Source organism: Aedes albopictus, chromosome 2, assembly GCF_035046485.1.
Source record: "Aedes albopictus strain Foshan chromosome 2, AalbF5, whole genome shotgun sequence".
NCBI classification, from domain to species: Eukaryota; Metazoa; Arthropoda; class Insecta; order Diptera; family Culicidae; genus Aedes; species Aedes albopictus.
In genome coordinates, this window is record NC_085137.1 from 356,283,346 (window position 1) to 356,309,023 (window position 25,678).

The window sequence follows — 25,678 nt, forward strand, 5'->3', positions numbered from 1 at the left end:
ACGTTGGAGTCATTCTTGATTCCAAGCTCTCCTGGACACCTCATATTGAGTTCCGAATCAAGAAAGCTTGTATGGCCTCCGGGCAATGCCGGCGGACCTTTAGTACAACTTGGGGTCTCAAACCCAAATATATGAAATGGATTTACACAACTGTTGTTCGTCCAATATTGGCCTATGGATGTCTTTTGTGGTGGCAAAAGGGCAAAGTGAGAACGATCCAATCAAAATTAGGCCATCTCCAAAGGATGTGTTTAAGGGCGAATCTGGAGCATTCTCTTCAACTCCCACGGCAGCGCTCGAAGTTCTCTTCGACGTTGCCCCTCTACACATTCATCTCAAACAAGAAGCACTTTCTTGCACTTACCGCCTACGGATACTCGGTTTACTAGAGGAAACTCCTGTGAACCGTAGTTCAACACATACCTCGTTTTTTCCACTTTTGGTTAATTGGGACCAAATTGTCCTTGCTCTAAGTGATCTTACAATTACTTGTTATTTCCCATATAGGACATTTTCCACGAAATTCCCTTCCCGGGAAGAGTAGACATCTGAATATCTGGAGCAGTGATGCCATATATACAGATTTATCTGTATTATACAGATTTTTGAGCATCCGTACAGATTTCGTTTTATATGAAATACAGATTTTTAAGCTTGAGGGGCCATTTTATTGTTGTATGGAATACAGATTTGTCACCAAAACTTTGCATGGGATACAGATTATTGGAAAGCGTGATACAGATTTTTCAAAAAATCATCTGGCATCCCTGATCTGGAGAGAAGTATTTTAGACAGCACCGTATGTTACACTGATATCGAAGGTCGAGTAGGTGATGGTGTTCATTCTCGTGAGCTAAGGCTGGATCTATACTACTCACTTGGTAGACACTGCACCGTTTTTCAGGTCGATATCTTTGCTCTTATGTGCGGCATTACAGCAGCACGTAATGCACAAAATAATATACTTCTGTTCAGATAGCCAGATTGCTATTAAAGCACTTGCTTCGACCAACTCTAGGTCGAAGATAGCTATCGCTTGTAGAACTCAAATAGCGTAGCTGAATTCAGCTAACGCTGTTCACCTTTTATGGGTACCTCCCGGGTAGAGGTGAATAACAAACCAATAACTAAGGAATAACATATTTTGTCATCATATCTAAATTTGCAATTCTTTAGTTTTTCATGAATAGCTCAGGATGACCCATAGATAACTAAACATGCTATCATTGTAAAACTTGTAATTAATGAGTTATTATTGAACAGTATAATAACATAATAATAACAAAAATTACTATCAAACTATCAGCCATAATATAAAAAAATAACATAATTTACCATCATATTAAAATATGTTATTATTTTGACATTATTTTTGCTATTATTCTGTTATTACAATGGCAAAATCAGTTATTCTTCTGTTGTTATGCCATAGAAATTTAGTTATAATTATTGTTATTTAAACTCTTATTTCAACTAATAGCAAGTTTTGCCATTCAAACATTCTATTTTAATGGTAAAATTTGATCTTCATTTGCCATTTCGCTCTACCCGGGCATGGCCATTCTACCATCGCTGGAAATGAATTGACTGATGAGTTGGCTCGCACTGGAGCATCAGATGACTTCATTGGCCCTGAGCCAGCTATCCCGGTAAGTGTTGGGTAAAGCTTCAGATTGACACCTGGGGGTTTTTTGTAGAAACTTTCGAGTTATAACGGTTTAAATAAGCCACCATTTGACTGAAATCGAGGGGTCTGCAAAAATTGTTGTGGCTCTAACTAACGGGGGGTCCACCAATTTGAGTAACCACATACATTTTCCCTACTTTTTTAGTGAGGACTTTCAGAAAATCGCTACCAACCACCAACCAAACAGTTTTGAAGACAAGGTGTAAATAGTGGGCTGGTCTCAGCGAGATTTACCCACTAGTTTGAAACAGTAAGGACTAGGGTTCCGATGCATGGTCAATATCGGTATCATTTCTTGACTTTATCGTTAGGGGATCCGATTTGGACTGAAAAAGGAGCGTGTTCAAAGCGGTATCTATCAATCAGAATCCTCCCTTGCGATTAAGTTGAAAATGACTACTGCAGCAAAACCGAATACTTTATAACTTCTCAATGGTGATAAAGTAATACGACATGCACTATACAAAGGACACGGGATTTACCACAATAGATCAAATTTTGGTCGTAGTGCACTCATTGGCGTAAATAGGGGGTGGCCAGGGGGGCCTGGCCCCCTCCAGAAAAATCAATTTCGGAAAAAAAGCACGCAATTCAGGTGAAAAGTTTCTTTTTAGTATAAAAAATCTATATCGACATGGCCTTGGCCCCCCCTAGAGCTATGACCTAGTTACGCTTATGAGTGCACTACTGCAGTGGTTTATGTTCCGAACAGAGAAAAAAAATCTGTCTAGTTTTTGCGCAACTGCGTTTCCGTGAAACTGACTTCAGAAACCTGAATCGTCAGGATATTCTGTTGTTCTAACCCGCTGTGGTAAAGAGCTATAGGCTCTCTTTACGCTTCATATCCTTTTCAGGGCGCTGTTTGAACCCATTGTGGTACCGTAAAATGGGATATCTTTGATAGTGCGACAGGCATGGTATAGTTTATCTTTAACTATGATTCATTCAACCAGTTAAGAATCTTAGACGTATTTTCATTAAAACCGAGTTTATTAAACTTTTTGGGCAACAAATAAAAATTGTTGTTATTTTTGTCATTCGTCAACCCTTGCAAACAATCTGCTGTACAACTTTGTTTCGACTATTTTTCCAATGAAAGGCCTCTTATTCTCGGTAGATCCATTATAGTAGATTCCAAATCTGGCCTTGAATCTTTTAACGAAGTTCGTTTTTACAAACTGGAATCAATTTTGTAAATTGGGACATAAATCTCCATACACCAATAAATGCCTGAAAATGCAATGCCCTTGTAGTTTCCTGCAGTTAAATCTGTTATGTTCAAAATTTGATTATAAAAAATTGAGAAAAAAAAACCTAAAAAAATCATAAAATAATCATACACACCAAAAATCAATTGAGTGTTTCAGCAAAATTTTGCCGAATTTTGTCGAGCTGAAGGTTTCAGTAAACATTTTGCTGAAATTCAGCAAATTTTTGCTGATTTGTTCAGTAAACTCTGCTGATCACCAGTAACGTTTTGCAAAAATTCATCAAACTTTGCCGAACCCTTCAGCTCGGCAAAATTCAGCAAAATATTGCTGAAAGCGTTTGGTGTGTATGTTGGTTTACCATTGAGAATATATTTTTACAAAGAAAATGATTGTTGATAGCTAAATACACTGTGTTTTTTACTCAGTACTCCACAAACTCATTTTCATATGTGGTATTTTGTGGGCATTTTGCTATGAAAATTCAATCTTATATATTCATCAAGGCTTCTTTCATCATGTGCTAACTACTGAGATTTCAATCTGTGATTTTTTTTTAGATTTGATGTATTTTTCAGGGCACTATCAAAGTTATCCTAAATTGAAAATGTGAATCTCGTTCATATGAAAAATTAAAAGTCACCCAAAACATTTAAAATTATCGGATCTTTCAACTGCAATTAATAATTAGGGAAAATACTGTTACATGGAAAAATAGTCAGAAAATTTGCTGAAAAACTATCAAAGTTACACCATTTTACGGTACGCTTATGCGTGTATGCATACTCTATTCCTTCACCTGTCCTTTTCCCTTCCATCCTTTTTTCCTTCCCTTCTCCGTCAGGTAAATGATGAATAGGCTCGTGTTCATGGCGATGGCACAAATTTCCCATATGGAGGAGAACGTGCCTCTGGAGCCGACCTACTGATATCTGATACCGAGTGCTCATTAAAACTATCAACAGTTATCTCAACAAAATGTGACGTTTGTTAGATGACACTCCACAGAACGTGTTTAATATCTCAGCAATGAAATGGCAAAATTTTTCGTCAAAACTATGAATAAGTTCTGATAAGTAATTTGAATTGTGAAGACTTCGTTAGGATCCTACAATTCAAAATAAATGTAAAGATCCTTTATCAACTGAAAATGTTGATGAAGACATCGGGAGAAACAATACAAATGTGAATTGAGTTTTACAAAACTCCGAAATTTCTTAAGTGCAATAAGTTTTCGTTAAAGGGCTGTTTGCACATTCGAAGGATTTCCTCGGTCTATCTTGATGCATGGGAATTTCCTTGTCTGAAACGCCCAAGAAATCCGTTTTTCTTCCATCGCAGTACGCAGTTGCGAAGAAATGATAATTGAAATGGCAGTCACTGTAGAAAGTTTTTGCCAGGAAATTTCTTGAGCGATTCCTTTTGAACACGAAACTGGGCTTAAAATGGAAGAATGAGCCATTTTACGAAACGACAACAATGTTGATGATGATATTGATTTTCACGGGCTAGGACGCTACCTCCTGTCAAAATTTAATTTATAAAATCGGCTCGTAAAAAGGACTATTCTAAAAAAACATAATTTCTCGTATTAAAAAAGCTAAGTAAAAGAATAAGTTCTTGTATAGGTTCTACTGGGAAATTGACTCCTTTCTCGGGGGATATCAGCTATCAGTCAAAGAAAAGTGATGATATACAAGAGGACAGACAAATTCATTCATTTCGAGCCGTGAAGAAGATCCCAACATCTGGATCGGAACGTTACTGACTGACTGAAATCCGATATCCCTCGTGAAAAGAAAAATAATAAAACAGCAAGATTTCGAAATTTTGCTGAAATCTTACACACTGTGAATTTTGATTAAACTGATTAGTTTTTGTTATTATTTTTTTAATGCTCTGCAATAATATTGTCTTCGTGGACATTTTGAATAGCCCTACCCCCTCTCCGTGGACAAACGCGGACTTTTCCTGAACCGCCTCCCTCTTCTAAATTGTCCACGTTGTATATGGACGGCGCCTGAGAAATACACGTGTCGGTGAAGAAGTTTTAGAAAGCCTGCTGTGGTTGGTAAGGGTCTTAGGTAATATCTACCGAGGGAAAACCACCTTCTTAGGTCCCAGATGCAAAGTTACTCAAACATGGTTAAAAATTTACTAAGTTACATTTTATTCTGACGTTTTCTACCGTTACATTCCGTCTGAGCATGCAAAATATCGCATAAAATTCTGCAAACACAAATTTAATCCACCCTGAGTAAAGTTCTGCACTCATTACTGTAACAAAGTTAAGGTTGCGTAGCCGGAGGAATCCTTCTAACCAAAGTTATTGTTTCCCACGCGAACAGCAGAGGAAAACTTTCCAGCAAACATCATATCATCGACTTCCGACGAGGACGTAACCGGAATACCAAAGAAACCCTGTTGCGGCTTCGTCAACATCGTCAACGTGGGTCGATGGTTGATTTACTTGGAAAACTTCTCCCCCTCGACGGCCATCCATTCTTCCAGAATGTAAGTGGTTTTCCAAGGCCGAAAGCTGGCTGCCTACGTAAGTCGGAAATAAAAAGCTAATAACTGGTGGAATCCACCCGCCGCCGCTAAAAGGGGACTTTCCTCTGTTGTTGAGCAACTGGAAACTTGAACGAAGAAACCGGCGAACAATACACTTTGATGTTTGGGAAATAATTCGGCTTATCACGAGTCTTAGCCCGGCACCGAGTGTGACAAGTGGCACTTAATTGACACGGAATGAAAACACAAGCCCCAAGGGTGGGTTCCAAATCGCAGGGAATGTTCTGTCCTGTGGCTGTGGCTAGTGTACTGGAGAAAACAGCGCAAAGGAGTCGGAAATAAAATGGCTATTTAATTAGCGATAAAATTTTATTTGCACGTTTTTTGAGATGCCAAAATATAACAATACTGTTTGGAGAACAACGGCGGAACCACATTTGCAGGGAAAGGAGTTTTTAATTGGTTTCGGGGAATCGTTTTCGTTGCCGGACCAAGCACGTTTTTGGGGTGTTTTGGTCAGGGAGGAAAAGTTGCAAATTGCTGTCGATTGAGGTTTTAATTTTAGATGAACCACTTTAGGAAAGTAATTCCGGGACACCATCAAAATAGAGTATAAAGATAGCGGTTGGGAATAGTTGGTGAGATTGAACACTTATGAGTGAATTGGATTGCAATTCCATCGTTGAAGAGAAAACACGTAGTTACAGGGGGTATTCAAAATGTTTGGGATAGGCAACTTTTTTTCTCTCTCAAAAAAGTTCAACAAGCTGTAACTTTTCATAGAGTGCATCAAAAAATCTAAAATTTTGACAGTTTATTAACTTTTCATATGTGCATCATTGGTACAAATTGAGCTCAATAGGTTATTTTATCGTGAAGTTCGTTCTTGTAAAACACTATTTTATAGACAACTATTTTTTGGCCTGTCATATCATAAAAATTTTCTCACGCCGAATAAAGTTATACCGGTTCTACATATTCACCCATATACAGAAAAAAAAGTCAAAATTACAATACCACACAAAAATTATTAAATGTGTTGTTCCTTTAATACAAATAGGCTCTAGTATCTTATTAGAGACATCTCGAGAACAAAAGTATAAAATCTTTGGATATCAAATCTAAAATTTTATGACATAGATTAAAAAACTTTATATTTTCTCAGAAAATATCTAATAAGCGTCAATTCTTGATGACTTTTTTCAACTTTCAAAAAGTGCCTATGTTTTTATAACTTGTGAAGCATTAATATATTGTTGATAAACATTCAAAATTTCATTCGATTCGATTCACTGGTTTCTGAGATATGACAGTTCAAAATTTTAAATGTGTAAAAAATAGTGTTTTACGAAAACGGTTCTAGCTACGCGAAAGATTATTAACCAATCGAGCTCCAATTTGTACGATGCAATGGTACACATATAATAGGTTGACAAACAGACGAAATTTGAGAACTAGTGATGCACTGTGAAAAGTTACAGCATGTTGAACTTTTTCGTGACGGAAAAACAAGTTGCCTATCCCAAACATTTGGGCCACCTCCTGTATAAAGCCTGTATCCGCAATAATCGGGACACAGAAGTACGTCATTAGCTCTGTAATGAATCGGTAAAATTGACCAAATAATTGACTGAGAACTCTTTGTTGTATGTTTATTATTTGTGCCAAATTTCATAAAAATCGATACATTACTTTTAACTGTGGATGAAAAACAAACAGACGTGGTTTTAAGCATTTTGTACATTCATGACCAATTTTCATTCGCATAGTAGATGGTTCTTTTACACTACAGTTCAAAGTTCTGTGATGATAATTATGAAATTTCGTTATCAAGAGACACTTCCTTGCAAAATTTCATCAACTTTGACCAATTGGTTTGAAAGCTACTGGTGTTGATAGGGGTGATGGTTAGTGAAATTTTTTCGTGTTTTTCATGTGCGATTTTTGCCTATTCATAACTTTTGAATTTCTCTGCCAACTTTCATGAAATTTTCACGGAAGCTAGTTTATTATGTGTATATTTTGCCTGCAAAATTTGATGGTTATTGGTATAGTACTTTCAATAGTACAATCGAAACAATAAAGGGTGCTGACTAATTGCTGTCTGAGAGGCAAAAATCACGTTCAGTCCCAAAACATGTTTCGACTATAAAATTATTGATAGTGCATCGATTTTTTTGAAATTTTGCCCATGCAACAAATGTAGATTGAGCGATTTGTGTTCAAAATTTCAGCCATTTCCTTTGCCAAATTCAAAAGTTACAGCGCTGACAAACAAAACTTGGGGCTGTACAAAATTCAATGGCGCACATTTTACTCTTTCGTTGGTACAACAAAAAGTACTGCACCGAATTACATGAAATTTTGTAGGTGAAATGAACACATCTTAAGATGTTATTAGACAAAATTTGAGCAATTTTAATGTATCTATTGCAGAGTTACAGCTGTGTTTCTGTGTCCCAAATATTGCGGATACAGGCTTTAGTAACATAGTTTACGTAGGGAGATTAGAAACATTTCTCACTGTCGACTCGTATCACCGCTTCACCTTATTGAAACGGGTGTAGCAATTATTTGTACTTCTCATTATAAAATGTAGAAAAGAAGGTATTTTTGTATAATAACTGACAGTGCCAAATAAAGAACCGAGCGGTGTGGGGTTGTAGCTCGAAATATCCAGAAAAATGACCACGTGGTTGATGGGCAGCCCCTTACTTATAAATTTTCCTCTCCTATCCTATCCAACATACCTTTCTGCAGCGCTACGATGCCGAATTCGCGGTCCTTCAGTAGATCGACGAGTTGAGAGACTGACAGTTCCACGTATCGAATTTCCAATCGCAAGTCCTTATTTTTTAGCTGAGGTCGTTGCCGTTGGTCTTTGATCGTATTATTCTGTTGCCGATATACTTTCCACTGATTCCGTTGCAATACACTGAAGTATTTTTCAACGACGGAGAAGATTTTCGACGGGTTTCCAAGGCATTTTTGGGGTTTTCGGACTATTTTCGGTGCGTTACACGGGGTCCAAGGGGTGTTTTGAGGGATTTTGGGGGCATTTCATAAAGCTTCAGAGGATTTTCGGCGGGTTTCCGTGACGTTACAGGGGCGTTACATAGACGTTTTCGAGGGTTTCGGAGGTTTTTAAGTCCATTACATGGGGCCCAAGGGGGCTTTGGGGGGACTTGGAAATCCTCCGAAGCCTCTGAAAACGCCTATAAACACCAATGCACTAAGGGCCAGAATCGCAATCTAGCGGAACTAAATTAATTACTCCAAAACGAAGCATTTCCGACACATGGTGTCTTCGACAAAGTTGTTTGACATCAGCAGGGGCATCTATTGCTTAGAACGTAGTAGTTCGCAACTCGTCCGCATAGGTGGCGCCATCATCTAACTTCTTTGTTTCACGTCCTAGAGACTTGGCGTCTTCGGTAAAGTTGTTTATTTTGCCAAAATAAACAACTCTTTCTCAGATGTCAAATTTACACAGCCTACTGTTTTCGAGTTATTTAAAAAATAAAAACCAATCAATGAAAAAAACGTTTTTTAAGCTAATTTTAACATTTTTACCGGAAACCATGTGATTTTAATTTTTTTCCTAATGCATATGTGTCAAACCAAACACATTGTACGGGAATATGTTGAATATTATCATTAAAAATTTAATATGAAAATACAAATTCGAAAAAAAACAGTGTGAATTTGAAGCCTTCATATCTCACAAAGCGCAAAAAATCGCAACATCAAATTTTCAGCAAATACGGAGCAATACTAGGTGAACATACTGCCAAAAATTTGAAGAGGTATTTTTGGTGCTTTTGAGATAATAGCTTTTTAGTAACAGTATAAATATGAGTAATGTCAGCATGTAACTTTTTACTGTTACACTTTAGAGAGTTCATGTCTTGGAAAAAGTTGTTCATTTTGACTAAATAAACAACTCTTTCCTAGACGTCAAAATTCTACAGCCTACTGTTTTCGAATTATTGCATATAAACTAGATTATATCGATTAAAAATGACAATAAAACATATTTTGATACAATACTATGAACTATTTTTATTGTTTTTACTTTTACGATACATAGTAGGGCATGAACATGTAAGTTTCGTGGAGCTTCAGTTTCACAACCTTCGATCACCGTCCTTTCCATCCAGAAACAGATCCACAAGCTTTCGACAAGATATTTCGAGCTCTAAAATTTAAAATGATTGACAAAATAGGTTAAGCTTAAAACACTTTGAAATTAACATGCAAAAAAATTAAAATATATCTTGACCCATGCCGACAATAGTAAACTGACAACTTCTATGTATCGTAAAAGTGAAAACAATAAAAATAGTTCATAGTATTGCATCAAAATGTGTTTCATTATCAGTTTTTATCAATAACATCTAGTTTATATACAATAATTCGAAAACAGTAGGCCGTGGGATTTTGACGTCTAGGAAAGAGTTGTTTATTTAGTCAAAATGAACATTTTTTTCCAAGACATGAACTCTCTAATGTGTAACAGTAAAAAGTTACATGCTAGCACTACTTATATTTATACTGTTTTTAAAATGGCTGTTATCTCAAAAACACCAAAAAATACCTCTCCAAATTTTTGGCAGTATGTTCATCTAGTATTGCTTCGTATTTGCTGAAAATTTGAAGTTGCGATTTTTTGCGCTTTGTGAGATATTAAGGGTTGAAATTCACACTTTTTTTCGAATTTGTATTTTTATTTTAAATTTTTAATGAAAATATTCAACATATTCCCGTACAACGTGATTGGTTTGACACATATGCATTAGAAAAAAAATTTAAACTCACATGGTTTCCGGTAAAAATGTCAAAATTAGCTTAAAAAACGGTTTTTTCATTGATTGGTTTTTATTTTTTAAATAACTTGAAAACAGTAGGCTGTGGAATTTTTACGTTTGAGAAAGAGTTGTTTATTTTTTAAAAATGAACAACTTTGCCGAAGACGCCAAGTCTCTAGGACGTGAAACAAAGGAGTTAGATAGTGGCGCCACCTATACGGACGAGTTGCGAATTACAACGTTCTTAGCAATAGATGCCCCTGCTGATGTCAAACAACTTTGTCGAAGACACCATGTGTCAGAAATGCTTCGTTTAGGAGTAATTAATTTAGTTCCGCTAGATTGCGATTCTGGCCCTTAGTGCAATGTAATGTCTATTAACCTTCCAGGACGCGCGCCATCAAGCAACCGAAACTGCACCGCGCTCGCACTGCATACGAAACGTGGGGTTTTTTGATAGTGTTGTACTTTTTACAACAGCGCGCGCGCTGAAGGGTTAAACCACCGGAAATACCCTGAAGCATATTGAAATGCCTCCAAAATCTCCCTAATACCCCCTTGGACCCCACTTAAAACCATCCGAAACACGAAAAGCATATGTAACGTCTCTGCATATCTGTAACGTCTCGAAAACCCGTCGAAAATCTTGTGAAGTGTCTTGAAATGTCTCCGAAATGAAAATAAAAAAATAATCAATTGACACAAATGCCCGACTAAATTACACTCGAAATGAAAATGCTGGAAAATAAATGGCAATCAAATGCTGAATCTCACTCATATGATGGAAAGACTTTCCAGTATTCTCTGGAAAATCCTTTACAATTTTCTACAATTTTTTTTCTAGAGATTGCTCCAGAAATTTGGAAACTCCTCCGCGGATTTCTTTTGAAAGTTATTAAAGACAGTTTCAGAAATTATAAATACACTAACGATTAACTGCCACTTCAATTTGAGCACAATAGCCAAAAAAGTTTCTTCTAGCTCTTATAGTAAAGATGCTAACGAAGCAAAAAAAATATCAATTTTGTTGATGTTTCTGAAAAAAGTTGAAAAATAGGGCTCTGTAAACTAGATGATTAAAATTTTAAGTTGCACAAAGTGGTCAAAAAATGTAGCATAGTAGAAAAGAAAAAAAAAAACCTCAGAGGTAAAATATTTAATTTAAAAACACAATAAGAATTGTTGTAAAGATATTTCTCGATTAGTGAGAGTAAATTTTACTGGAATATTTGATCGAGAACCGGGCCTTCTCAATGCAAATTTTTTTGATTAAAATTTCTCAACGACACCAGTAGCAACAAACGTCAAGCTAATGAATGTCTTAATTACTGCTTACTGCATTCGTTTTTATGATATGACAAGCTTTGGCATCTGAAGGATCGAATGAGCTGATAAAATAAGTTTGTTTAGATTAAATGCGTACAGGAAAGCTAAGAAACTGTGTGGTAGTTCTTATGTTCCGTAGAAAACCTTAAAAAATAAGAAACTTGATCTCCAAAACAATGTTGTGGAAATGCCTTTATCGATTTTTCCCATATTTTGAACTTTGACTTGTTGAGAAAGCGAATGTGATAAACATTCTGATAATTTTTGATATTTGATGATAAATAATGTTGAAGTCATTAAAAAAAACATATTTGTACAAATGCAAATTTGAAAAAGTAAGTCATTTGTAAGAGAACTTGACTGTTCTTTAAAATATCAAGACAATTGAATTGAAATATAAAATATGGAGAACAATATACTATACCTCGAAAGAAGTTGGTAAAAATCATTAGAACATTTCATTTAATTTAATAAACAAAGTGTAATTATAATTTCTGAAACAGTCTATAAGAACATCTACCATTTCCATCTTTCTTTTTTTAAACAAAAATATTTAAAAAAAATCCTTGTAGCGCTTTATCATTTTCTCCAGAATATCCTGCGGAATTTTCGTTAGACGAACCTCCAGTAATTTCTCTAAGAATTCCTTCAGAAAAGCTTCCACGGATTTCCTTAAAAAAAGGCCTCCATAGATTGTTTCAGGAATCCATATGAGATTTTTTTCGGGAACCCACTACTACACTGATATATGTTGCCCTTTACTGGCAATTAACAGATTTGCTGGTATGTCATAAATATACAGAAAAACTTGTAGTTAGAAGACACAGAATGTTGCTAATTGAGAAATTGAGGGATGAATTTTTTGAAAAAAATCGCGTTCTGGTGGTATTTGAACCCACAACCCCGTATTCGCTAGACCGGTGCTTTAACCAACTAAGCCACAGAACAGGTGATAATTCTGCGGAATAGAAAGCCAAACTGAACCCAAGCCCTCACCATGAACATTCACTTTTTCAAGAACCATCTCTCTTTCGGCTTAGATGTCAATCCACAACACAGCCTCTATTATTTTTAGAAATGCATTCAGCTATTCGTTAAGAAAATCAAGGGTTTCCCGAGAAGTTTATCTAAAAATTTCTTTTGAAAATCTACCACAGCGATTCTTACAAAGATTCCTTCAGAAATTCTTCCACGGATTCTTTCAGAAATTCCCCTGGGAATTCCTTTAAGCATTCCTTTTGATGTTGCTCCATTTGTTTGTCAAATCTTCTAGGGATTTCTTCCAAAATTAATCCTAGGATTCATCCAGATTTTTTGAGGCTTCCTTCAAATTTTTCCTCTTCAGGAGTTCTTTTAGTTTGATTTAAAAATCGTCGTAGATCAATACGATTTTTTTTTGGATTGATGATAGTTCTTACAATCTCCTGAAAGCAACTTGACTCAAAAATGTTACTTGGGATTTATGGGTTCTTCCTGAAACTTCACCGGGAATTACTTTAGAAATTCTTCTAGGGATCCATTTGAATAATTCATCGGAAGTTTCTCCATGGATTCCTTCAGAATTTTCAACAATAATTTTTTTAGAAATTATTTTGTGGATTCTTAAACAAATTCTTTCACTGTTTCAGAAAATCTTCCAGAAATTTCTTCATGTATTTCTTTGGGATTTTTTTTCCTCCCCTGTTGGGGAAATTAAGCCACTGCGTCCAATAGGCTGAACTTTTGTGGCATGTCCCGTTTTGATATTCGCATCTAGCCAGCTAATAATCATGTGTCAAGTAATCAGCTACTGCCACGACGCGTCGTCTCCCAGTCAGGTGCAATGGAATTGATAAACTCCAAGACCTTCCCAGGTTTTGCAGACCAGATCTCACTGGGTTGCAAGCAACCACTATTTAGAAATCTTTGCCTGCGCGTGTATAAAGCACCACAACTGCAAAGCAGATGTTCCGAGTTTCACGTTCCGTATTATAGAAACGACAGATATCACTCTGATTATGGCCAATATTTTTCAAGTGATACCTGCTCGGGCAGTGTCCAGTTACTAGGCCAGTGTATGTACATAAAGCTCTCTTGTTGAGCTCTAAGAGCTTTTTGGTTTTATAAGCATGTGATGTTATAAATCGTTTTGACTGATTGCAATTTTTGACGTCCATCCAATTGGATATCACCCTCTGCTCAGCCCAGCGTTTCAGGTCCATTTTAATTGTACAGTTTGATATAATACAGAATGGTTCTGGGCCAGCAAACTGTAAATTGGAACCACTTTTAGCAAGCTCGTCTGCCATTTCATTTCCTTCAATGCCACAGTGACCTGGAACCCAGTATAAGTTAACTGAATTCCCTTGGCACAGCCTGCGCAGTGAAAGAAGGTATTCCCTTTGGGATTTCTACCAGAGATCTGTTCAGGAAGTGTTCTACGGACCAGAGATCTGTTGGAAATTTTCAGATGAATGTGTCCAGAGGTATCCGCAGAGATTCATCCAGTAAATTTTGCAGTAATTCTTCCAGAGATTCTTACATTATTACTTTCAGTGATTCAGGCAGGGGTTCTGACAAAGATTCCTGCAGAAGTTTATAGAGAGATTCCTTTTAGAATTTCTACCACATATTCCTCGATGCATACCTAAGAAATTTAACCGGCAAACTATAAGATTTTTTTTCGGGCTCTTTAAGCAATTTATTCAAAAATAATTCCTAGGAGTTTCCACGGAAAATCCTTTAGATTTTTTTATCTAGGTATCTTTACAAACGAAGACTACAGGTATTAGGGATTTTTTTTCCAGAAATTCGTCCCCAGATTTCTTCAAGAATACTTCCAGAAGAACCTTCCAGAATTTTATAACAGAATTTTTTCAGAAATTTCCATGTAAATTCCATTATATCTTATTTCAAGAAATTTCACCAAAGATATCCTGAGAAGTAAATCCACGAAGTTCTTAAAGGACTGTTTCGGAGATTTCTTCCAAAATTTCCCCAGTATTTCTTCGGATATTCCTCCATAAGTCCATTCAAAATTATTTCCTAAGAATTTTACAGGAATCCATGACTACCAAAAATCCTTGCACCTGGAGTTTCATTGTACTGCTCACATACAAGGGATGGCCAAAATGTTTGGGATAGGCAACTTTTTTTTTCTCACAAAAAGTTCAACTTGCTGTAATTTTTCAAAGAATGCATCAAAATTCATAAGCTTTGGCTGTTTGTCAATGTCAATATATGCATCATTGGTAAAAATTTGAACTCGATTTGTCAATCTTTCGCAAAGCTAGAACCGTTATCGTAAACACTTTTTTAAACAATTTATTTTCGAACTGTCATATCAAGGAAACCAGTGAAACGAATTGAATGAAATTTTCAACGTTTATTAACAATATATATTGATATTAGATACGAAGTTATATAATGTAATATATTCTCGAGACGAATAAAGTTATACCGGTTTGACATTTTCACCCATTTAGTATAAGTCAAATTTACAATACCACACATTTTTTTCTGTATTAACTAGATTATTAGCCCTAGGCTAGTTCATCTCAGGACCCACGCTTTACTTCAAATCGCCTTCGACGAGTTTTTTGCATTGGCCCGTCAGGAGACCTTGATCAGCTGGCAACACAAATGGAGAGATGGAGGGATGAGTAGATGATTACACTCTATCATCCCACAGGTGTCGAACAAGCCATGGTTGAAAGGGTTGGATCTAGGCCGCGATTCAAAAAAAAAAAAAAAAAAATCATCGGTAACTCCACCAGCGATTTGTTTTGAATTGCTCCATTGAAAAATATCAGATGAATGTGTCCAAACGTTTGCAGAGATTCATCCAGAAAGTTTTCGAGAAATTCCTACAGAGGTAATAACATTACACTAGTTTACAAAATAAAACGAAAGTCGTGAACTTCTGTCAACGACCAAAATTTTTGAGGCATAATTTAGCGCTTATTTCGAAACCGTGCTTCAAAAAAAACTAAAGTAGAACAGTTTTTGAGTTTTAGCTCAATATCGAGTTTTACAACTTTTAAAAAAATGGAATTTAATAATATCAGACCCCCTCAACTTCCCCAATAATTTCTGGAAACACAAATGTAGCGCCATCAGTAAGCTTACGGGAGAAAATAGAATTAAATAGTGGGATAGAGGTTGGAGTATGCCTTGCTTTTGGTGGTTGCTAACTCAACAGATTTGTTTTCAGTTGTCAAGTGTTTGTACTTTGTGAGGAAATGAAAGGTTGGTAACTTTACATAATTGAATATTATTAATTTAGTATTGAAAGCTATTATCAATTATTTCAGGAATATGCTCAAAATTCTATCTAAGACAACAGTGAGGCCACGGTATTAAAATGCGGGCGCAGAGTTGCTGTACTTGCTGGGATCAACCAGGGAACAATGCGGCGGACAATTTGGAGCATCCGGACACACATGCGGGAGCAACCTGGGAGCGGCGCCAGAGCATTTGTGCATTTTATATTGCCACCCGTAGCATATGACGGACGAGTCAACTGCGACAATAATGAAACCCAGAACTGTGCAAGAACTGCGAAGTTGAATACTAAAATACTAATAATGTTTTTATAAAATGTAAAATCGAAATTTGAAAATAAATGTTTGCAAACGCTTTGTATAATGTTTTGCTATTCGTTATGTTCCAAGCTTGGGTGAGGCAGACTGGCCATTTCCATACACCATCGAATCCCAAAACTTGCTCTTATGATCCCCCAGTCTGTTGTCATTTCGCATATACCAGTAAAGCTCGTGCTCCAGTACGCCCCTCACGAAAATAGAAATATAGTTTACAATGAGGTATGTGATAAAAGTTTCAAGTGGTATTTGATATCTATTGTTCTTTTCTGCGTGAACTAACCAAACAAATGCACATAATTCAAAAATCTATACTCTAAAATCCAACCAAAATCATAAATAATTGTATTGAAAGAATCAGCCGCTACTTGAATCCATTGGAAGCCCTTCCATCGACCGTGATTCTGGAGCTTCTTCAATAACCGTGCATCATCTGGTTGCGATGATTGGAACCTATTGGAAGCATTGCCTGCAGCTATGCAAAGCAAGAACTGGCGTTTAATAAATGTTCTAATCTTTTTCAAATGAAAAAGCTGCCTTGCCACAATCGTATACAGTCATTTACATCTCCCTCAGAATCCCCATCGACTGGTTCAAAACAAATCAATTGTCATTTGCTTCGAGAAAAAACATAGTATGCTTTGTAACATATTGCTTTGTAGTTCTATATTGTTCCCCTACGTGGCAGCACAATAACAAAAGAGACTTGCTTCCTATGATTTATATGGGGACCCCACTCACATGGCCATCTTGATAATTTGATATCTTTGATAATATTCAAATATCTTGCGTTTTGTTCAACCAATTTTAAATCTTTTTCCATAAATTAAAAGCTGAATCTAATACCATTCGATCATCTGAATGCAGGTTTTGCGTCAGAATGATGAAATTCAAGATATTGGCGAGTTTTGGAGACGATCTCCTTAAATTTTAGCAAATTTTCCAAAAATATATGAAAAAATGTATTTTTTTTTCAATAAGAAAAAAACAATTTAAATATTCATTTTCAACGTTTATTTGACATACCACATGTAGGCGAGTTACAATAAAAAATTCAGCTCAATCGCAGCATTGATTACAGAGAATGAGATATGTGAAGTGAGCGACTTTGCTTAAAAATAGAACAAAAATCGATTTCAAATCATCAACCTTGTATGGAAAGTCGAAAAAAAATCCGCTCTACTGTAATTTTTTTCCTTCGCGTTTTCGAACTCAGGGCATGATTCTACACCAAAAACGATCATCAGCTTACCGAGTTCAAAAATGCTCTAAACTAGTGTTATCACTTTCAGTGAGTTATTTCTCCAATATTTCCTCCACATATTCCTCGAAGCATTATTTACGTAAGAAATTCATTCGGCATTATAAGTCTAGTGATTTCTCCATGGGTTCTTTAATATTTTTTTTAAATATTCACTAGGATTTTTAAAAAAAATTCTCAAGAGTATTTTTTTTCTGAAGATCTTGGAGGATGCAAATTCTAGGTATTCAGGATTTTTTTTTCAGCAATTCATCATAAGATTTCATCAAGAATACTTCCAGAAAATCCTCCAGAATTTTATTGTAGGATTTCCACATGAATTTTCATATAAATTCCTCACTTTTTTCTAGGAATTCCACCAAAGATTTCCTGAGAAGTTTATCTTTGAAGTGCTTAAGGAATTATTCCTGGGATTCTTTCAAAAATTTTCCTGGGATTTCTTCGGATATTCATCCATAGTTTCACTAAAAAGTTTTCCTAAGATTTTTACAGGGACTCCATTGAAGGATTCTACACTGCCAAAAACCTTTGCACCAGTTTCGCTGGACTGCGCACTGAGATGAGAATTACAAACAGACAGTATAGAGGAGAGTCCAGTTTCCTAATCATGGAATTTCTCAGGATTTTTTTCAAAATTTCCTGTTGGGAAATTTCTATGAGGAGATATTTTTTTTATCTCCAGAAGCATGTTCATAAGATTAGGGATCCATTTAGAAATTTTAGCACCTTTTTATTCAAAAGCTCTTCCAAGAAGTTTTCAGAAATTCTTCTTAAAATTTCTGTGTTGTTGTTTTCTTCATTTCTTGCAGCATAAACAACATAGTTATCCAAAGTTTTGCTCAAACAGCATCAAATTAGGCAAGGAATAATAATACCCACGCTTTTTGCACCATTTTATTGCAGAAACGGAGAATTGACCTTCTCATCATACTAAAATTCAGCTCATTACTACAAATCTAGTACTACACCGAACGTGCCCCATTATAGAAAATTACCTACTCCTCAGTTCAGTGTTCTATGACAATTTATCAACTGAGAGTTTCCTCTGCTCACGACCATTTTGTATGAGCATATCGTGTAGCAGGCAAGAAGATACACTGTGCCCAAAGAAGTCAAGGAAATTTCCTATACGAAAAGTTTTTGGACTGACCTGAAATAAAACCCGCCATGCTTATGAAGGAATTTGCATACCAAAATTCCTTAACTACTAGCTGGAGAAATTTTTGAAAGATATCCTGCAAAAACTTTAAAAAAATTGGAAGGATTTCGTTAGAAAACCACAGAAGAAATGAAAATAAATAATGATTTTTGAAGTAGTCTTTGAAATAATTACGGGCAAAACAGGAGAACCTTCTGTATGTATTCATAGAAAAATAGTATGCATAAACATTCCTTGGAAAATGCTAAATAATAGATTCTTAAATTCCCCTGGAATCGATGAAAAAATCTTTGGAGAAAAAAATCTGGAAGAATTTGGTTAAAAGATGGTCTGAATAAATCCAAAGCAATAGCTGGGGTAATACCTGTAGGAAATATTGGAGAAACCTCCTGGAGGAACTTCCAGAATGATCTCTTGAGATTTTTTTGGAAAAATTTCCAAGAAAATCCCCGACAAAATCCCTGATAAAATGGAGTAGTACCTGAAGGAATCAATGAAGCTATTCAAGCAATAATAGAGGAATTCATTTAAAATCATTTAAAAAAATCCTGCAAAAATCTACGTTTAAATTTGGAAACCCTGAGTAGCCTGCATGGATTTTTCCATGGCAGCAACAGCACTGCCTGGAAGTAGTCCTTGATAGGATCTTGAAGTTTCTTCTATACTATATCAGATGCGATTATTCACAAGTTTACAAGGATTCTCTTGAATTTTAGCATGTTTCTGCATGAGCTAATATCTCACCTCATGTTTAAAGAGCGCGTCTTAAAATTGTAAAAACGATCACTCATTCACCCAAATTCAAGTTCAAAGGTACATTTCGGAACTAATTTTATTTTCCATTCTATTCAACCCAACCTTCAGAAATATAAATGCATAATTACTTACCGTTCATAAACATCCGCATTTACAGACCAAACTACTGTATCAATATAAAAAACTGAACTACTCGTACACAAATCAACGAAACAAATAATTTCAAAAGGCGAACTGAAAGGACATCATATTCAAATTTATGTATTTTCAAGATTCTCTGTACCAAATGAATTTATCTGTCTTATAATCATTTGGCCTGCTGTAGACATGAGACAACTATTCGTAAATCCTACAACCCGTGTAGGGCTCTACCAGCTTTCCGATTATGGAAATATTATTGAAAAATGCATAAGGTGTGCCAAGTTAAATCAACTAAAACGATCCGAAATAGCATTCCGCATGCAATCCTAGGAAATCAATTACCTGTGCTATGCTCTGTGGTTGTGATGATATGATGCAATATTTCTTAGGACGAACGTATAACCTGCTAAAGGTATGAAATGTGGGAAGAAGTAGTGAGTTAAAAGCAAATATATAGGTACCGGGAACAAGTTGACAGCGAGCAGACATGCAACGACGACTATAAATCAAATCTAAGAGACGACGACCAAGGTTGACGGATTCGAGCTGATCCGTTTGATGGATGGGACACGTCCTTGTAGGAAACGTTGTATGTACGATAAGTGTGGTTGGTGGAGTGGAATACTACAAGATATGGGAAGGAATGGAATTTTCTGGTTGGTACATATGCTTTTGTGAGAAAGTCCAGAATGGTTGAGAAATCGTCAATTCTAGGTTACGGGGATCGATTTCAAATGCGATGGTTGAGTGACATGATTACTACCTGTTCTGTGGGGTAGATGGATATCGCGCCTTATCTTACACTGGCAAGTCGTAGGTTCGAGGCCCACCAGATAAGCGAGCATTTATTTTGAGTTGTGCATTTCAGTGATACTTTATAATTATATTTTACTTCCTCACAAACGCGAATGTACCAAAAAAAAACTAAAAGATGCCGAGGAGCAGCTCATGCAACGAAGTGGGTACTAGTGTTCTAGTTGGTGAAGGATGGTGAAAGGAATCGAAAAATAAAACAATCAAGGCAGTTGCCGTTCCGAAAAGTGTCCTTCTGGATGGATTGGTTCTCCATTGAAATCAGGAATTGAAGTTATTCTGCTTGAGGGAGGCAAACGGGGAATGGTAATCTACTGATAATAGTGGCATGCAATGAATTTCAATGTGGTACAGAAGTGTAGGTGGACAGTGAGAGAGAAGAAAAGGTAGCGTGTTGTCGGTGAGTGGTTTGGAATCAGATAAAAAAAACTGTTGATTGAGCAAATCAGCAAAATGGAAGAATTGAGGAAGAGAATTGAAACCAGAACCGGAATCGAAAGTTGCTCCGTTCTGCCCTGTGAGCAGGATTCGACGAGGGCCAGGCAATTCGACAGGGACACACCGTCGCCGGGACTTACCATAGAGCAAGAGGGAATTTTTCATTTTAACATCTATAAGAAGACAGCGAGTAAAAAAGATGGAAGAAAAAAAGAAGAGAATGAATTAGTCGATGCTGATGGTTTGATTGGCCCGATGATTATTTCATTGGGCTAAATGGGAGGACATGTGATGTACGACTGATTGGTAGTTTTCGTTTTTGTTTCTTTTTTCTTTCTCGTTAGGAACAATTGTGATGGCCTTTGAAAGCATGAAAACAATGCACATTGGATGGAAATGGATATGGGAAAAATGATTGATAGGCATGCATAGATGATCTAGCATGCTTTATCAAGGACGGTCTAACTAAATTGGAAAATAAATTGGACTTGATTGAGATTATGTTTATGTGTTTTTGTTTCACAGTGTACAGAGTTTGAAAGCTAATTATCGCTGAGTAAAAATGCGTGGCATAATAAATTAACTGCGCATATCAGAGTAAAAAGTTGTCGTATCTACTGGATCAATGGGAAAATGAAACCTACCCAAGTAACACGATTAACCCTTTGGAACAGTAGAAGTCATATATGACCTCAACATAGAAACGGCTGTAAAAATCACAAATTCAGTAAAACAGAATACTGTCTTTGGCAAAGTTGTTGAAAATTACGACCTATATTAAGAAAAAGTGGCAATATTTGTACTCTACAGACAACTAGAACATCCTGAACACCATGAACTTTGGAGAAACGAAATAATTGACATATCAGTTGTTGTAAAAGCTGAATTTGAATATGGGTTACATTAATATGTATTCATTCACCCTTCGTCAAGAATATAAAATGATGTTTTATATTCAGGTATGTTCTAGGTTTTCCAAAGTATCATTTGGTAAAGTAATAATTTTACGTGTTTTCGCCATAAATATTACCATTGCATAATCTACTGGGATCCGTGAAGCACTTGAAATCTACAATGTCCTTTCTAGACACTATAGGGCTATTCCAGGTCAACCAAACAACTTTGGAGTTCAGAACTTCAGATCTACGCTCGTAACAGTAGCCATATCTGCTATACTGAGTAACGTTGCCTAATCAACCGCAGCTACTGGAAGTCTACTTGATATTATTATGAACCTTTGGGACATTCAGTTTCGTCCAAACTGTTCTATAATAAAGTTCTTCAAATCTACAAGAATTATGTTATGTGTTTTCGTCATAAATAATAGCATTGCATAATCTGCTGGGATCCGTGAAACTTTAGAAATCACAAATGTTATTTAGAGACCCTATAGTGATATTATAGGTCAGCAAAACTACCTTGGAGTTCAGAACTTCAGGTCTACACTCGTAACAGTAGCCATATCTGCTATACTGAGTAACGTTGCATAATCAACCGAAGTTACTAAACCAATCTGATATTTACTTGATATTATTATAAACCTTTGGGACATATAAGGTGGTACAAACTTTTCTATAATGAAATTCTTGAAAGTTTTACAAGAAAAACTTCATATGTTTTCGCCACAAATAATAATATTGCATAATCTGCTAGATTTTAAACATCATAATAATTTGGATGACCCCAGATGATCTGATGATGTCCATTGAATATTTAGAAGATTTGCTGGAGATTATAGATTTCATATCGTAGCTTTGTATAGTATAAAAGTTACCGTTACACCCGTACACTTTAGGATTTAAACTCTAGAACAGTTTGGATGATCTAGGATATCCCAACTGATCATAATATGGCTTTTGAACTTCTAGAAAACTTACTGGACATGATGCAATACATTTCGTAGCTTTGTGTAATGAAAGAAGTTACTGTTACACTCGTAGACTTTAGGATCTAAACTCAAGAACGGTTTGGACGACCTAGGTTATCTTGATTGACTTAATACTGTTTATTGAACTATTAGAAATGGAGCGGACTTGGTGTAATGGTTAAAGCACGCGACTATCATGCCGAGGACCTGGGATTGAGTCCCACTCCCGACAATTTCACAAAATATAAGTTCACCCTTTGGGAGGAAAGTAGGTATAGCGTGGGTCCCAAGATGAACTAGCCTAGGGCTAAACATCTCGTTAATACAGATAAAAAAACTTTCAGAAGACTTACTGGACATGATAAAATACAAATCGTGACTTTGTATAATGAAAGAAGGTACTGTTACACCCGTAATATTTAGCAGCTAAACTCAAGAATAGTTTGGATGACCTAGGATATCTCAACTGATCTGATTCTGTCTTTTGAACTTTAAGAAGTCTTACTGGACATGAAAGAATACATATCGTTGCTTTGTAGTATGGAAGAAGTTACTGTTACACTTGTAGATTTTATGATCTAAACTCATGAACAGTTTGGATATCCCAACTGATCTGATTCTGTTTATTGAACTTGAGCTTGAGCTTGACTGACCGCTCGTAGATGCTACTCCAGTATCGCCAGACCAGCTACACTTACACAAGGAACCAGGCTTGTCCGCACTGAGCACATGAAAATTCTGCTCTTTGGATTTACACCATCAAGCACATTATAAATTAGAAATCTTTTCATTTAATCAGATAGAAGGATGTTGAAATATTGTAAATGTCATTTTGAACTGTCTAAAAACCGCACCGCAGCATTACACGGGCCGTTCAAAGTGAAATTCACTAGAGTATTTTCACCCGGGTGAAAATCTCTTTGCGCGCTCCGTGTGGCTCTGCGGTGCGGTTTTTTGACAGTTCAAAATTACATTTACAGTATTGCAACATCCTTCTATCTGATAAGATGAAAAGATTTCTAATTTATAATGTGCTTGATGGTGTAAATCCAAAGAGCAGAATTTTCATGCGCTCAGTGCGGACAAGCCTGCAAGGAACCAATGAGATTATCTGCCGGGAACTAGCAGGCATCTTTGCTATGTGAGTGTTGGTGATTTGATTCTATATCATTAGGGGCTGTCCATAAACCACGTTATTATTTTTTTGGGACTTCTCACCCCCCTCCCCCCGTGGTCATTAGTCCATACATTTTTTTTTTCTTCCATACAAAATGGTCATTGGCCTATTTTGCTAAGTGAACTGAACCGAGAATCTTGTTCTAGCTCTATAATCTTTAAAAAATATTTAGAATTTAGTTTAAAGGCTTGAGAAATGCATTATTTCGGAAAATGTCTTTCCGGGAAATAGTTAGAACTTTATGACCATAACAGTAAACCTACACACCTAAAAATTCTGAAATTTACACGAGACGGAATCATTGCAGAACGTGAACATGTTCAAGACTGAAACACGGATTGGACAGAATTTTACGCGCGTCATTTAATTTAGGTTAGATGTCAACAAATCCATTTTATCAGAATCGTAGAATCAGTATCATATTCATCAGCCGCCTTCTAACTCGGTAAAATAGCCGAGAGGTAAGTTAAATGCTTTAGAACCAGCGGATCTGAGTTCGAATCCATGCGCGCCAAAATTTTACTTTTATTTGTTTTATCTGTCGAATCGGTTCTAGCGATTTCTAGACGCTAAGAACACATAAGTTTTATTTTGTGGTGTACTCGAAGATGTAAATTTACATGTTTTGACCTCTATATTTGTGTCTTTGAAGATGTTTGTATATGTCAGATTCAGGACACCTAGAATTACATGGTTTTTCTAGGTGTGTAGAAAGAACAGCCCATGTTGATAGAAGGTCAAATATCTGCTGGGAATATTAGCAATCAAATTCAGGACATTGTTTATAAATGTATATACACTGCATGGTAGCTCCGTCGGTTAACCAATTTACTGTTAATCATAATTTGGCGAATCTTGTGTTCAGCTAAATGACCGGGTACCACAATAGATCAAATATTGGTCGCAGTGATTATGTCCCGAGCAGAGAAAAAAATGACCGGGTCATGGTTTGGGTCAAAAGATGACCGGCGCAAAAGGCATAGGATCAAATATCTAGATATCGCTGTGCAATCTGGAAACAAATTTCGGGAAAAATCTCTTCCGGTAAATGGTACATTCCGGTAAATAGTTCATTCCGGTAAATGGTCTTTCTGGTAAATGCTTTTCCGGTAAATGGTTCATTCCGGGTAATGGTTTTCCGGTAAATGGCATTCCGGGTAATGGTTTTCCGGGTATTGTCGTAGAACCGTTGATCTTCTATTTTTGGCGACAATGGCGCCTGCCACATCAGGTTGTAGGTCCATGTATACGCAGAAAAATAAATTGTAAACACAATTAAATTCTAGTTCAAATCAACCGATATTTCAGTTCACTATAGCGACAAACTGATTTCTAGTTTAAACTGAACTGTTCTATTGTTTGATAATACAAATATTTTCATTTGTCGAAATTTTTGACAGTTTGTTAAAACAAACAGAGATATGGTATTTTCAACATGAAATAATGGATTGATTCAAACGACTGCACTTTTGCCACTAACAAACTCGGAATGTGATTGTGTTGGTCACGGCAGCAACTGCGGCAGCTCGGAAATCTATTTTTATACCGTCGGTAGCGGCTGGGGAGAAAAAAAAGACAAAATAGGCGAAACCGATCAACTTGTTGTGGATGCTGTCGTGAGTACCTGCGCGTTATCCATCACGGCCACAGCTGCACTTGGAAGTTTGTGTGATGGATTTACTACATCTTCTTCGTTGTGGCGATGTTGGGGTAGCATTTTATAGCTGTGTGAGTGCTTTCGGACCATGTTTATGGTTTTTATTTTGTTGAAACAAATGAAACTTTTTTACATTATATGAAATGATGGTAATCGGTTGTTTTTATCGATAAACTCTTAATCAAAACAATTAAATATAACTTTAGAATAAATAAATTCTCAGTTTGAAAATCAACCATGCGTTTTATTATTTTAAACAAGCACCATTTGTCTGCGTGTAGGGAAG

The 25,678-nt window shown here is 36.2% G+C and overlaps 1 protein-coding gene across 4 annotated transcripts in view; it reads right to left on the minus strand.

The window, feature by feature from the left end:
- Window positions 1–25,678, minus strand: part of LOC109407440 (band 7 protein AGAP004871) — a 501,977-nt gene that overhangs the window by 30,679 nt on the left and 445,620 nt on the right. Inside the window, exon 2 of one of the 4 annotated variants that reach the window (XM_062852803.1) lies at window positions 20,832–20,864. The exons of the other annotated variants lie outside the window; for them this stretch is intronic. Coding sequence (XP_062708787.1) covers window positions 20,832–20,864 — 33 coding nt within the window. The remainder of the gene's footprint in view (window positions 1–20,831; window positions 20,865–25,678) is intronic. 4 annotated transcript variants of the gene reach the window in all.